The sequence below is a fragment of the Rhineura floridana genome, chromosome 3 (assembly GCF_030035675.1).
Source record: "Rhineura floridana isolate rRhiFlo1 chromosome 3, rRhiFlo1.hap2, whole genome shotgun sequence".
NCBI lineage: Eukaryota > Metazoa > Chordata > Lepidosauria > Squamata > Rhineuridae > Rhineura > Rhineura floridana.
The window spans coordinates 15,632,605-15,649,239 of NC_084482.1; the positions used below are offsets into that span (position 1 = coordinate 15,632,605).

The window sequence follows — 16,635 nt, forward strand, 5'->3', positions numbered from 1 at the left end:
AGGGTTAGGGAGAGGCGCAGCAGCGCAGCAGCAGAGGCTTTAGCGCGTGGGGGTGGAAATAGACGTGATCGCACCACCGCAAATCAGCTGGGAGGCGCGATCGCGATCAGCTGGGAGGCGCGGCAGCGCAGCAGCAGAGGCTTTAGCGCGGGGCTTTGAGGCTTCGCATGAACGAGAGGGAAAAAAAGTTTTAAAAGGTACTGCTTCACTTTAAGGACATTTTCGGTTTACGTACTCGCTCTGGTCCCATTGAGTACGTTAATGCGAGGTATTACTGTATTGCTTTTTCCTGTCACTTCCTTGCCTCCCAGCTTGTCCTTCATTCTCATGAAGTCACGGGGCATTCCATGCAAGGAAGCCCCAGCATTAACGTTAAAGTCCTGAAGTATGACCAAATTCAGGGTTCTCACCACCAACTTCAACATGCTTAGACTAAGCAGTAAAACCAGAGTCCATTGAAAAGAAGAAAAAGCATGCAGCGGATGGTAAAGGCTAGAGAAGCTGGGATGCTTCTGGCTCTCACAGGAAACAAATCTGCTTGAGCCAGCTGGCCACAGAGCCCATATCTGAGAAACAGGCAATCTTTTTACTTTGGTTTACAGCAACAACTCTCAAATTGTGAGACAGGCTTCTCAAGGAAGTGTGGACAGTTGCCAGAGGCGCCAATTGTTTATCTGTTTTGTCTTATTTTATAGTTAGGAGCCTAAGCAAGAAAAACTCTGCATATTCCTCCATCTGTTACAACAGCAGGAATCGCTGTAAGTGGAGAATTAAAAATCATGAGAATCACAGATTTTCTTTAAGTTTCTAGCCCCTAGGCGTGGTGAGATCTCAGAAGCAAGGAAGAAAGGAATGGGTATTTGATAAGGTTTTCCAAGTCAGTGTCCCACATTTATTTAATGGAATTTGTAAACCACTTAAACTTCTAAGATGTTTACATATCTCTTTGTCTCTTCCTGAGACTAGTTTATTCAGTCCACTTTTTGAGTCATATAGATTCTTTTTCAGGGAATTATTTTCTCATTGAAGGCATCCTGTGTGAACTTCACCATAGTTTGTTGCCTTAACCCTGATTAAAATTCCCCATAGATAGCGAAACCATGATTTGTCCTATCAATCCAAGTCCTGTCCATGGAGTACATGTAGATGGAGGCACCTGTAAGTCTATCTTGTCACTTTGCATCCAAGAAGCTGGAAAGGCAGGAAAGCTATTTTAACCATGGTTTGCTCAGTGTACATGCAATACAATGTTTAGCCCTGATTTGCAGGATAAATTTGCAGATGCAGGCACTTTTCCCACTGTCTGCAATTAAATATGTATTCCTTGCAATTTTTTTGTTCTAATAAGGGAAAATAGTATATTATATTATATTATCATCATCATCATCATCATCTAACTGTGAAAGAGTCTAGGTGCTGTACAAGTGCAAACAGTGCATAGTTCTGTCTATACCATAAGCTCATGAGTGGATAACATTTCCTTCATTCGTCCAGCCACCAGTGGGGGTTGCTAGCATTACGTTTGAGAAATGGGCAACCATGGTTCATAGCAGAGCCGGGATTTGTCCCTGGGTCTAATTTCAATGTATTTATTGTATTTATTACATTTTATTTTATTTGTTGCATTTGTATCCTGCCCCATAACATAGTTCTCTGGGCTGCTTACAGGCAATTTAAAAACGAAATAAAACTGAAAACCAAAACCAACACAGAGTAAACAAAACAAACACACAAATAACTCAGTTTAAGAACTGAGAGGGCCAGACTACGTAAGTTATTGAAAATGACAGAAAGGTCTTCACCAGTTACCAAAAAGAGCATATGGATGGTATCAGGCGGACCTTCCTGGGAAGGCTGTTCCATAACCAAGGTGCCATTGCAAAAAGGACCTCTGGTGGCCAATTCAAACACATCTCTTGGCAGTAAAGGTAAAGGTGTCCCCGCACTTATAGTGCGAGTCGTTTCCGACTCCTAGGGTGACGTCTTGTGACGTTTACTAGGCAGACAGTATATATGGGGTGGGATTGCCAGTTCCTTCCCCGGCCTTTCTTTGCCCCCCAGCGTATGCCGGGTACTCATTTTACCAACCAAGGATGGATGGAAGGCTGAGTGGACCTCGACCCCTTTTACCGGAGAATCGACTTCCTCCTTCCGTTGGAATCGAACTCTGGCCGTGAGCAGAGCTTCGGCTGCGTTACCGCCGCTTATCACTCTGCGCCATGGAGGGTCTCTTGGCAGGATCATGTGCTTATCAGGTCCAGTGCAAACTGGTTATTTCAAATGCCCATGTGGTACCAATGTTAACATGCACCTGCAACCACTACCATCTGCCTAACATCCCAGTTGTTTCAAGGTCCATGAAGAAAACAGGAGGCAACAATGCCGTCAGACTCTCAAACATCCTCTGGCATCAAGCTCTGGAAAAAAAGGGCAGGAACTAACCTCACCAAGACTATCTACAAAGAGGAAAATTGCCAAGCCAAAATGATGGAACATTCATGCGGACAAGGTGAAGAATGGAACTGAAGGTGATGGTGGGATAAGAGCCACTCACAGCTGTGCTGAAGCCAGGCCAAGAATAAGGCTAAAACAGAAGAGAGCAGGGAGGGGGATCTGAATGGTTCAAGCAAAATGTTTGCCTTACACAAGATCTTTTCGAACTGCATTTGGAAGAACCACAGGATTCCTCTACTTTCATCCAATGGAGCTGACTTTTGGAAGATTCAGGACAAAAGAAAGTACTTCTTCACACAGCGCATAGTTCCCAGGCTATGGTCTGAAGGCACATGAGGCCAGCTCCCTGTTGAAGCTAAGCAGGGTCAGGTCTGGTCAGTGCCTGGATGGCAGACAGCCTGGGAACCATATGTAAGCTGCCTTGGGTTTCTATAATGAAAAGAAAGGTAGGGTATAAATGTAATAAATAAATAAATAGTTAAACCATGGAATTCATTCCCACAAGTGGCAGTGATGGCCACCTTGGATAGATTTAAAAGAAGATTAGACAAATTCATGGAGGAGAAGTCTATTAATGGCTATTAGCCATGATGACTATGCTTTACTTCCATGGTCGGAGGCATTATGTTTCCAAATACCAGCTTCAGGAAACCTGGTACAGTGCTATTTGCACTCAGGTCCTGCTTGCAGGCTTTCCATGGGCAGCTGGTAGGCCACTGTGAGAACAGGATGCTAGACTAGATGGACCACTGGCCTAATCCAGCAGGCTCTTCTTATGTTCTCAGAAGACTGCTGGAAGATCCTTAATGGGAAGGCCAAGAGTCGTGGATAAGCTAAACAAAAAGACAGCTTATCCGTCACTACCAATTTTGACCTGTACTGTGCACCCTGGGAGGATGGGAAGAAATATGGTAATGTGTTCTAGAGCATAGCCGTAGTTCACGAGTTCACACCTAGGACTTGGCTGCATCCTGTGTGGACTGAAAGTGCACCATCACATATAATTCATAATTGACAAGGCAAGAGTTCCCTGAGGATAGAAAGCCTGAAGAAACATACAGTCTCTCTTATGCATTTTGAACCACAGAGACTCTTCCCCAGGGCAACACATTTTCACATACAGTACAAACAAAATGCTTAGCAAGGGTGAGCATTATGGGGTAGCTTCCCTTAAGTCCAATTAAGTTCTCAGTCATACAGTGAAATCATGGTTTGACTTGTCAAGCTAAGCCCTGCCTCCAGGGGGCACATTCATGTAGACACCAGTGAGACTTGCTTGTCATCGACAAGCAAAAAGGACAGAGATGGGGGATAAACTACTTTAACCAAGGTTTGATTAGTGCAAATGATTGATGCAAACTAGTTTGTTAATCCACTTCAAAGCAGTGGTTTCGTACCCTGGTTTGCATCCAATCCTTAATCCTGTTTTAGGTATACTATATACTAACAGCAAACTTCTTAAGAACATATCATAAGAAGAGCCCTGCTGGATCAGGCTAATGGACCATCAGGGCCGGCACCAGACATGACTGGGCTTGCCCAGGGCCCACAGCACCCACGCACACCTACCTCTCCCGCTATGGTAAATGCTGGCTGTGCTGTACGCGCATACCTGCCATCAACCAAGATGGCAGCTGAGGTTTCCCTAAGGGGCTGAGCTCCCTCTCTGCGATCCGCAGCAGGGTTGGGAGCTGCAGCTGCTGCGGATCATGGAATGGAAGCCCTTCAGGGGGCCTCTGACCACAGGAGCCCTCGGCCAGGGCTTGACCTGGCTGCCCTCTGGCCCATCCAGTCCAGCATTCAGTTCTCACAGTGGCTAACCAGATGCCCCTATAGGAAGCTAGCAAACTCCTTTGAGTATGGATTCTTATGTAGTCAAAACAGGACCCTCCATTTACAACAGGGAAGTATCAGAAGGTTTGAGGAAACCCCCAAAGTTTGCAGAAATACAAAGCAGCTTTTGGGGGGAACCCCCACCCCCCAAAAAACTGATGAGGATGTAGGGGAGAGGGAGAAACAGGAAACTAGAGATGAGGTGGATTGGAATGCAGTGTCCTGGAAGAAGGCATGGCTTTTACTTTCTTTTTTAGTTGTCATAATGCTGTGGTTTTCTAAATTCTCTTGCTCTTGTTTCAAAATGATTTGTTGGATTTTATACCTGTGCTTTTTCTGTGTTAAATAGTGTTGTAGAAGGCCAGAAGTTACAAGGCTGATTTTTTTAAAAAACTAGCCCGCCAAGAGGTTTCTCAATTCTGCCAGCCCACTGCTTTTCCATGCTGGCTGTGAAGGAAGGGGCTAACCTTCCTCCACCATCAGCAGGCTGCCAAAGGAGGGGTGAAACAATCATTTGGATGGAATCCCTCATCACCTATGGTGACCAGGAGAGTAAAGTACAACGCTGATTTAAATTGTATTTTATCTGTGTTTTTTAACATTCCTTTACCTTGTATGTCGGACAAAGAACATGTATTATAGGGTGGCTTGTAAGATAACTAAATAACATAACTGACTAGAACCCTGAACAGGAACACTCTGCACTACATTCAGTCTCACCTCTATAAGCATAACTGCTTAAACCTCACTCGCAAAGAACTCAGTATACTTAGCAAAACTGATCATCCAGCAGGACTGATGCAATATTTTAGAATGGAATGATTAACTTAAGGGTTTTTTAAAAACTTTTAAAAGAAAACAAATAATGTTTAACTTATGTCTGCACAAGGCCTGAGCTTGTCATATGACAGAAATTTCCCTGTGGAAGAGTCTATATGGCTCAAAATGTGTTAATACAAAAATTTTACTAGCTTTGTATTTTTACGAGCATATTTTTTATGAGCATTTACTGGTGCAGTCTTTTCCCCTGTCTTGTTAGAATCAGGTATGATATATTACACAAGATCTCTCACTTGTATGGTCAATAACCAACTTGTATTAGAATTCTTTCAAGCAGAAATTCACCATTTAACCACTGTGATCATAAAGATGACATCATGTTTAAAAGACATTAGATAGGTGGCTCATCTGCAGTCGAAACCATCTTGACTGTTCACCCAGGAAAGGAACACTCTCCCAATTCACTTCAAATGGTGAGCATTTACTTTCAGAAGGCAAAGGCCTTTGAACATTTTAGTCTCATGCTCCTTGACAACCCTGGAAGGAACTCCTTATTAGCTCTCTATCTGTCAGATGCAAACAAGGCTAACAGAACACAACTTGTCCAAGGCTATTCAGCAAGTCTATGGAGGACAAGAGAATGAACCTAGGCCAGTGGTGGGCTCTCCAACACTGGAGACATTCGAGAGATAGCTGGACAGCTACCTGTCAGGTATGCCTTAACTTGGATTCCTGCATTAGGCAGGGGGTTGGTCTCGATAGCCTTATAGGCCCCTTCCAACTTCAAGATTCTATGATTCCATGAAAACTGAATCTTCAAAGTACAATGTCTTGGAAACTATTGTACTTTCAGGATTTGTATGGACATATCTTGCACCAAGCCTAACTTCAGAGCCTCAAGTGATCTTCCACCAAAGGGATGCAAGACCCCAGCCCCACTGCACACTACCTTCTGCCTTACACCAAATCTCCACTACCCAAATAATTCATACCCTAGCAGCTAGTTTCTATTAGAAGTGCTACAGACCAAGCCTGTCTGGATGTCTAACCCTCTGGCCTAGAAGCCTTTTCCCTCACATCGAGATTGTATTTTGGGTAGGGCAGGGGTTAAGTTCCCCACCTCATGATTCAAGCCACATGAATTTTTGTGTTACACACTGGCTCCATACACTGAGTGGTGGATGTTGTTCCACAACCACGAAAATCTAAAACTGTGCACCAAATCAGAATCCTAGATGTGTGAGGCTTATTTCTCTGATATGAGAGGGGGATGTTTTCTGTACATGTTCAGAAACACCATTTATCATTATTAGATATGGGCAAAATAACATTGGAGACAGATCTGTCACTTAAGTCTCTCTTTCAACTAGTTTAATGGGGCTGCTGAAAGAACAGGAACCTGGATGTTCCCTCGACCTGTCCTTTCTAACCAACACTAACTCCCCACAAACTTCCTAGAAATGTGCTTATAAGAGGAGCAGGCAACATGCACAGGGAAATCCGCAAAGAAGAAAAGCCAGGCCAAAGTGATATATTTAAAGATTTTAACCAATTGCCTATGCTTTTTAGGACTGCCACCCAATTAAATACATTTTTGTTTAATCAGTCATTTAAAATGTCTGTTGATCAATTTTATTTACATATGCACTGGTGTTTGTTCACAAATTAACAAATGAGGTGGGACTGCAGCGTCAGCCATCATTCTGCAACTAGGATTTCAACCTAAGCTAGTTTTACTCACATTTGCAGAGTGCAAGGTTCTTACAAGCACTTACAAAAATGGCAGAGCCCGTTTTTTGAAGAGGCATTCTTTGTTTTTTATCCACAACTGGAAAGATGGTGCCTGCCGAGTACTTTCTTTTGCGTGTAAACACTTGTACTAAAACTTACACTTTGCAGTTCCAATGAACTGAAGACCCTTTCTTAAATTGACCAAATGGTGTTTAATTGATTAACCTAAACAATTAGCTGACTAACTGTTGTAACCTAATTTGAAAGACTGGGATAGTTATCCACATTGTACTGCCAGACAACAGAGGTTCTGAGTACACTACTCAGAGGTTTGCTGGAGAGCAAGGAGGTTCTTTTTTATATCTAGGATGTGCATGCACTGTTAGGAGGCGTGGAGAAGTCACCCCAAATATTGCATTAAGATCCTCCAAATTCTGCACTAAAGGCAAACAAAATCTGCAGTCTGAATAGAATATGCAAACTGGGCACACCTTTTCTTTCATAACTTATTGTCGTTCAACTAAGTGTCAGGAGGGCAAGATGCCATATCACCAAACTGATCAGGTTCTGCTCAAGCTCCAAGACACTCCTGCGTTGCAAGTCCTGGAGATTTCAACAAGAATTGCCTGCATATTCAAAATCATATTCACACCCCAAAGGGCTAGCTTTAAAAAAAGCTGTCAAGAAGCTCAAATGTTCCAATTCTATGCTTGTGTAGTGTGAAATGCGCATTACACAGAAGCCTGATGGCAACTCAAATGGAACACAGGAAGTTGCCTTATGCTGAATCAGACCCACTAGTCCATCTAGCTCAGTACTGTCTGACAGCCCTCTCCTAGCCCTACCTGGAGATGCCAGGGGTTGAACCTGGGACCTTCTGAATGCAAAGCAGATGCTCTACCACTGAGCTACAGCCCTTCCCCAAATGTTAGACTTTTAAATCCCTAAACAGCTTAGGGCCTTATGGTGATTTTGAATCCCATAAAAAAACTTCTTTGCCCTCTTAGATAATCTGGAGAATCCTGCTCTGTGATTCATAACTTTCAGATATTAAGCTACTGGCTAAAAGGAACAGAGTCTTTGCAGCTGTGGCACTACAGCTGTGCAACTCTTCCCCCTACTGACTTTGTCTACTTCAGTCTTCAATTGCCCTCCAAAAAAAAATAGCAGTCTTTTTCAGGAAGGCATATAGAAGATGTGATGTTATTTTAAATATGCCAGATTCATCCATTTTTACTTAACGTTTTATTTCCACTGATTTCGAGACACTTTCCTATCTAGTTCTCTATTTTCAGAGAAATGGAGGAAGGGCAGATACCAAATAATGTAAATCTAAACACATGCTTTAGCCACCAAACTGCTCTTCCCACTATGCCCTAAGCCTGGCCCTTGGCAACTGCAAATCCCCACTTACCTGCATGGTAGGCCACAGATCCCCTGCTCCAGCCAGGATGCCGATTTTTCGGGTAATCCTGTGAACAAGAGAAAAACAGAACAGGGTAAGTGATGCAACATCATAGTTTAATCGCCCAAGATTCATTTGGCAGGAAAGTGCAAAGCTGTCAGTACTGTGCTGTAAAGAAATTTCCACTGAAAAGGTGCTTGATTCCCCCATCCCGATGCTCATTTCCTATGAAGCTACTAAGGGTTCCCTTTACTCCCCCCAGCACCAGGATGTGATCACAAGGACAGGGATGGGGCTCAGAGGGGTGCATTCCTATGCCCTCGGGAATCCTGACTCAGCATGGACAGGTTTATCCACAGGGGTTAGAGCCACAATGTTTCACTGCCACAAGTGGGAGGAGGAAGAAAGGCCCTTCTTGCAGCTGCCAAAACTCAAATGGCAGGATACAAACACTTTCAAAAAAGGGAATAAGGCTTATGTGCTGCTCCCCAAAATTAGAACATAGAGAATGTCGTAAGATGCAGCAACTCTGTCTTTTCCCAGAAGAGATTGGTCACCTGAAGTACATTAGTCCGAGTTACAGCACTCTGGGCAGAAGATGCTAATTTGGTCCTAACATGCCTTAAGCAGCTCCAGCTCCAGAGAAATGAAGACAGCTAAGGAATGAGTTATGCCACATCTGCATTAGCTGGGCTTGCAGCTCCAATAAAATAAAATAAAAAGCAAATTGCACCTCTTAAAAGAGATGAGAACCACACATATATGTAGACAAGGAGAGGCAGATATGTTTTCAAAGACTCAATAATAGCGGACGTTACATTTTGAAACACCTTAATTTTGGACAGACATTGCCAAACTGCATGCCAGGGCACACCAGCATGCCAGCCGAAATAAAGAAGTCCTGGGAGTCCCAAGTGCCCACCCAGAAAAGAAACTGTTACTTGTTGTGCGTCTGTATGATTTATGGCTCTAGCTTCAACACCTCCACTGGGGGCAGATTGTCCGTCTTCCGCATTCCTGATGCAGAGAGTGGCAGAATTCCCCACTATCAGAAGAGGCTGCCTATTGCTTCTCTGCGTGAGCCACTGTTTTGGGCTGACACCCTAACAAGTGAGGAGGCATGCCCAGATCGGTGAGCCATTCGGAAATGCATTCAGAAATGCTCTCCTCCGAGAGCAGGTAACTCTTATTATTTGATACTTTAAAAGCAAAACGTTTCCAGTGCAAAAATGCTGTGTGCCTCCAGTTTTAATTCCGGGGGGGGGGGGGAAGGAATGTACTTTAGTTGTCAGGAGTGTGGGAAACACTTTTCTAAGGCAAGGAGTCTTGCATATTATTTTTCTGCCATCACACTCTACCAGTTGAGACTTGGACTTAGCAAGGTAGTTCCTAGTTTCCAGCTGACCTGGACACAGGTCTCCTACAAAGCAGCTTCTGGTGGTCATACACACACCAGATGCAGAATTGCCAGAGCATTTAGGGGCAAGTTGTACTCCTGTAGGGACAGGAACTCAAGGGAGGGTGAAAGAAAGTTGATCCAGTTATTCTTCTGTTTGGATCTCACATGGATGCTGGAATTTGCTATCCTGCTGTAGCAAGATGAGGAGGAAATGGAATGGCCCAGCCTCTAAGGCTAACACAGCCACGTGAATCCAGACCATGTGTTAAGGCAAACAACAGAACCAGATGGCCACATAAGACAGGAAAGGAAGAGGGACAGATGCCAATCCAGCCCCAATGTACAGCCCTGCCTGCTTCTAATTTGTTATCTGGAATTCAGCAATAAGAAAGCCTGGCTCAGACAACTCAGTGCAGCGGAGGTGTGCAGAACAAAGCAGCATGAAGAGACACAGAATCCCAAGGTGGGACCAGAAGATTAACTATAGCCCTTCAGAGTTCTCCAAAGCTGTTGCCCTATGGCAACACATGAAACTGCCAGGAGCACCCCAAGCACTTATTTGATATCAGGTAACCTTTTGCACAGAAGAATTTCCTTTAAAAAAAAGGATGCTAGATTGGGGCCTCTTCTTTGCCGATCTAAGGATGAATTTACAGGGAAATGTCCCCACACCTACGGGTTTTGACCGTGACACCAAGACTGTGAAATGGCTTTGACATTGCAGCTGTAATATCCCAAGCACCACAACATGTTGCACTGAGGATTTCTATTAGCCACTGTCTTGTTCAACCTCACGGAGAAGCCTCAAACTGGCCAAGTTAAACCCTGAGTTTAAATGGACCCAGTGAGGTACCTGCTTTCACAAGTTTTCAAATTCCAACCACCCTCAGTTATGCAAAGAGCAAGGCTCTTTCCTGGGAATATATGTTGAACAGAGATAAGAACCCAGACTTTTTCTAGTTCCAGCCTGGTGGCTTCCTGTGACCACTTTCACATATGACTATATGCATGGGGCTGATCCAAGCGGGTCTTTCCCATCCAATCTGTATACAATCAGGAGGAAGGTTGCTGACTATGCTGGTAAGACCCTGGCAAATAGTCATAGCTTCGTGGCTGCATTACTCTCATGCAGTCCCCACAGCCACACAGAATGGCATCACAGAGGAAGGAAACTCCTGAGCAGCTGCAATTGAAGAGGGTCGGTCTGTCGGTCTCTCTCTCTCTCTCTCTCTCTCTCTCTCTCTCACACACACACACACACACACACACACACACACACACGCCCTTCTCCCCAAAATATCTTTTACCTTTCGAGCCAGACCCAGCGCAATGTAGCATTTCTCTCCTGGATCTACAATCTCTACTTCAAAATAGTGACTCCTGGTGCTGAGGGGCTGCCGGGCTTGTGCTAGACCCACGTCAATTATGCTCTTCCCCTTCCCCACGTACTCCAGGAGCTGCAGAGAAAAGGATGACACAATAAATGACAGTCCAGATCAGACTTGGCAGTCCACAGAGTCCAATGTCAGGTTATCCAGGAGGATCACAAGCAAGGCATAAAGTTAACACCAACCAACTTGTTAGCAACCCCCACCCCTGGTAGATTCTGATGTTGCTTTTTTTTTTTTTAAAGGGATGCAGTGAATATCTGCAATTTTCACTTCTGGGAACAGAAACCACATAGTCACCACTTACGATAATCATCCTGAATGCAGCATCATGTTTCCAAACAACTATCCATAATAGCAACTATAGAAAGATGTGCCATTCAGCTAAGCTAATTTCACAGAATGGAGAAAATACAATAGCAAGTTGGCCAGCAATTGAGAAGGGACTATGAAAAGCACTAGTTATATTGGGTGGCTGCACAATAGGCTAACCAGTCTGTGCATCTTTTAAGACATGTAAAAGCAGTTAAATACATATTAACGTGTGAAACCACAATCTGGAAAATCCTATCCTTGCAAATATCATATGTCCGCTTCTGTGGATAAGCATCTGAAACATGCAAGGCCACTTTTCTTCAACAAGTTGGAAAACATCTACAGAGACAGCAGCAAAGGCTTTGCATTTTCCTAGGATTTTCCTCCTCACAATGTAAATGTGTGACCAACAAATGGATTGTAATTGGATGTTGCATTTATTTTAATTGTGATATTTTTGTAACATGTCCTGGGACCGTTTGGGGATGGGAGGGTATAAGTACAAAATAAATGAATAAGTGGGGGCCCTTGTTTTATTTTGCAAGTCTCCAGTGTTCAAGATTCTTCAGTACTTTTGGAGATCAGCTAATTCTGAAATCGTTGCAAAAACTGAAACAGCTACCAGTTTTTTTTAAGCCACTACTCAAGAGAAGTTGATTTCTTCTTATCCAATATCGACTGCAGAATCTGTTCAAATGAGTTATGAAAAAGGTAGCTGACCACCTCCCATCGAACTGTGCAATATAAAGCAGGGGGGTCATCATATTGCTATTTGTGGATGAATATTTATTGCTCTGTTTTATTAATTTGCAGATGTTGCTGTTATAATCTACGACATTGGGATGGGCTTCTTTACACTGTATCTGATATTGATTTTGTAATATAACTACATATATATGAAACTTGAAATCATTTATTCATATATCCAATTCAGTTTTGGGGCTTTTTCCATCTGGTTCCTGCTTATGAGCACTCCTTCTCTCCTCTTTTGCTATCCAAGCCTTGTCTGCCGGACACAAACACCTCAAACCACCATTCACAGATTACAAAGGGCACTTTCCTGCACAAGTTTTCAAAAGTGCTATTAAGGGAAGAATTTCACTTCAGCCTGCCCGGAGAGCTAGACAGTCTCTGAATGTCAACGCTGAGCTTCTACCTATCAGATTTAGTAACCCCAGAGAGACTTCTTATGTCTTCATTTTGGATAATTTATTCTGCTGGTGAGGTGAGGGGCAAAGAGCTAAACTGAGCCCTGAAAATCCAGTTCAGTTGGCTCCCTTGTTAAGTTACAGCAATTTAACACATAGATCTATACAAGTTTCAATGAAAGCTGACTTAAGAATGGTTGCCCGGAACCCCAGAACCATATGCATCCCCTGAGACAACTGAAACACTGTTGGATGTCCTATCATCAAACTAACACTGTTCAACCAGGGATTCTATAGCTGTAGTTCCAGCAATAAGCCAGTGATGTGATAAACAGCTACTGCAAACACACTCTAATTTGCATGGAGCATCCTAGTCCCAAGGGCACGGGTGTGCGTGCACACATACACCCCTCATGAAGCACAATCACATATTGAACCAATCTTTCCTGGCTCTTACAGCCTTATGGAAAAAATGCAAACCACTGACCCTTTCCACTAACTCACCGCGCTGCCGTAGGACTCTGAGAACCGCTCATCCATCTAAGCACAAAGCAAACATTTCAAGCAGCTGCAACAGGAAGCAGCTCGACATATGGAGTGACCTACTCTGACAAGGATCTATCCTTGGAAGGAGGAAGAATGACTCTTAATTGATTTTCTTGTGCAAGTTTCATCAGATTTTATTATTGTTATTAATAGTTTATTGAAGTGCTTTCCCCCCCAATTTAAATAAAGCAATTTAACAACAAGAACAGATGTCAAACTAGACTAGGGGAGTGACAATTAAAACAAGAAGGATGGGGAACACAGGAAGTTCATTCATGGTCTGATATGGCTATTGATACTGTATGAATGTTCTTATTCTGCTGTTGTGAGTTTGGGGATTGGAATGGATGATCCCTGTGAGTCCCCTTCCAGCCTCTGATTTGGAATCCTGTGCCTTGGGGTGAGGGGCTGGCTGTGCTGGCCAGATGAGTTTCTTCAGTTAAGTTAATAGAGTGGCCAGGTTGTTAATGGGTCTATTAGGTGCCCAGCAACTGGTGAATGGGCCAGGAAGACCTTTTTGTCATTGAAACTCTACAGGAGATCCTCCCCCCCCCTCCTGGGGCCCAGAAGAGGCTTGTGTTTTTAGTTGTGTCTGGAGAAAGGCTGGGGACTGGAGGCAGGCAGAGAGGCTATCTCTCTGCACCATGGCTTTAGGATGCTTCCTGTAACACTGATGGGAAAGCTGGATATTGGACTGCTGATGCCTTGAACCATTCCATCCTAAGCTCAGGTTGGAATGTGTGTAAATAAATAAACCATCTTTCATAAAGACACCACAGTCTCCGCTGACCTTCTTCCCAAGGAAACCAAACCCAGGGTGAGCGCAGGGACCCCTGAAATCTCACCGCTCGAAGATTGGGGAGGCAAGCAACACTGCATTTCCCTTCTAGATTGTTCATATTAAAAGAAGGTGTCTCTTAGAAATACCTTGGGTCTGGATAAAAATATAAGCATATTCCTTTGCTACATGACTAGTCTTAATTACTGACATTTACATCTCTTCAAGCCACTGGACAATTTTTGGGTCATATTCAACTTTCTGGGCAAGGAGCAACAGTCTTTGGCTAACTAGCAACAGACAACTACACTCATGGTCCATGTTTAGCTACTGGCAGTGAAATTTCTAGTAGAGTATTCATTCTTGTACATACATCTTCTTATAGGATATGAAGCACTGGACAAAGAACCAAGTCATCTGCACCAGAGCTGTGCAGAGTTGCAATGCTGCACAGTTGGTGTGTATGTTTTGTAAAATGCTTAGAAGACATCTGGGCAATAAGCGGTATATAAATTAATAATAATAAATAATAATCTACATTTCCAAAATGAAATAAGACCTAGATGTTAAAGTGTATCCATACTTTTCCAGCTGAAGATTCCCTTAATGTCCAGATGTCTTCTAAGCATTTTACAAAACATAAAAACCAAATTCACAACATTATTAAAATAGATATTTTTTAAATGGTAGCCAAGCTGAAAAGTACCTTCCTTTGACTGGGCAAATTCAGCAAGGTTTTGCCAACTGGGCCATTGTCCATGTTTTGCACAGCCATACTTTAATAGGGGATTACTGGGACTTGGGGGAGGGATGTCACTGGGGGCTATTAAGATTTCCTGATGAGTTTTAAAGGTTCAAGGGGTGGTTTTGGTATCCTTTCTTTAAAACAAAACAACAACAACAACATAACTCAGAAGTATATTCATAGGTTTGAAAATGAACATATCCTTATCAAAGGAAAACTTCCTAAAAGTGACAGGCATATGCACTTTTGTACAATTAATTCTGCAACGGTGCAAATGCTGAAGTTGGAGCCTTTTATCTGATTTTTTTACTCAAGGTTGTAACCCTAAATACTGTAGTGAGAGAGTAAGGTCCACTGAACACAGTGTGACTTACTTACAAATGAACATTCATAGGATTGCACAGCTCATGACATACATATTATGAAAGCAAAAAGGTGGATAATAACCCCCGTTCTCTCTCTCAAGATATCGTGCTAAGCCAGTCCACTCTACTTTTTACTACTTTACAGATGGGAAACAAAGGCAGATATAATGCCAAACTACATCTCAACTACATAGCAGGGGGGAAATGTAGAACTGGGTTTAGCAGAAGGAAATGAAAGAAAGGCATGGGTCAAAGAGTGGTCCAGAAGATACACAACACAAGTTACTGCTTAAGCTAAACAGGTTTGGCCCTATAAATTGCCTGTATGGAAGATTACACTGGGAGCCACATGTAAGCTATTCTAGGTTCTTCCGATGGCCATTGGACAAGGCCTGTAGCTCAGTGGTAGAGCATCTCTTTTGCATGCAGAAGGTCCCAAGTTCCATCACTGGCATCTCCAAGTAGGGCTGGGAATGCCACCCTTTCCACCACTACCAGTCACTGTAGACAATACTGAGCTATATGGGCCAATGATCTGACTTGGTATAAGGCAGCTTCCTATGTTCCTATGATGGAGAGAGTGGTTTAAAATGTAACAAATGCAGAGGCAGTACAAAACCATTTTGGGGCGTCCGGCAGAAAAGTAAAATCAGCGAAAACATGGTAAAAAAAGTAAGGCAAGAACTGTTTATTTATTGGCTACTCTTCAGGGCTGGCTCACAACATATTAAAACAATATTACCAGTCATAAAATCAAAATATAAAATACAACACAATCTAAAATTATAAATAGCAGCAGCAGTTAAAAACAGTATCAGCAAAACATAGACCTAAGCTAATTCAAAGGTTTACCAAAATATTTTTTTTAAAAAAAGTCTTTAGGATTGTTCTAAAAACTAAATGTTTTAATTCTGGAGCATGTGCAAGTCATGCAAATAATGGATAACTTGCTGCCCTTTAAATGGTACCTCAACATCTCTCACCTGCAGCCGGCCACCTCACCCTTCCTTAAAGGGCCAACCCTGAATCACTCAATGAGAAAGCATGAGACCACCAATGTGCTGAAACTTGGCAGGTCTACCTGATGCCCAGATGGGGAACCTCCTTGAGAACCATGTGTATAACACTTTAGAGAAGAAAGGTGGAATATAAATGTAAAGAAAATAAGCATGGCCATAGAGCAGTAGCACTATAATTGGCATACATCCAGGAGCCCCTTTGGCTATAGGCAAAAGAGCAGACAAGCAGGATATGTAGGCAAGGTGTTTACACCTAGCTATGATGAATCAGTTGCCAGGGCTGCCTTTAAAAAGCACCTTAATCCCTTTTTAGTGGAAGGGCTTTTAAGAACTCTATTCAGTCATCAAAAGTACAAAAGGCCTGAAACGGAACAGGTCTGTGCCAAGGAGCCCCACGTGACCTGATCTTCATGACTCCAAGCCTCTACTTTTGTGCTAGCACCAAGTCAAAATCTGTGTTCTAATTTCTCAAAAAGTTTTATTCCTGAGGCTTCCATTTTCCTGTCATTCTCAGCCTGTTTTAGAATTTTGGTGGGCGAGGGGTTTAAGCTTACCTTATCCTTGCAAGGTAGCTGAGGGTGGTACATATGGTTTCCCCCTCCCCCCCACTAAGCATTTCTCTAGCACTTTGCAGCCTCCCTGGTTGCCTCCGCTTCCAGATCTGAAAAAGCCCCTTGAGAGGAGTTACCTCATGTTGTTTTCCTCTGGGCTTTAACTGAAGCAGAAAAA

The 16,635-nt window shown here is 43.1% G+C and overlaps 1 protein-coding gene across 4 annotated transcripts in view; it reads right to left on the reverse strand.

Moving 5' to 3' along the window:
- SPRYD3 (SPRY domain containing 3) overlaps positions 1 to 16,635 on the reverse strand; it is a 101,453-nt gene that overhangs the window by 14,607 nt on the left and 70,211 nt on the right. For all 4 annotated transcript variants that reach the window (XM_061614604.1, XM_061614605.1, XM_061614603.1 and 1 more), the window contains exons 7-8: positions 10,910 to 11,059; positions 8,213 to 8,270 (exon numbers count right to left, since the gene is read on the reverse strand). In XM_061614604.1, the coding sequence (XP_061470588.1) occupies positions 8,213 to 8,270; positions 10,910 to 11,059 (208 nt within the window). The remainder of the gene's footprint in view (positions 1 to 8,212; positions 8,271 to 10,909; positions 11,060 to 16,635) is intronic.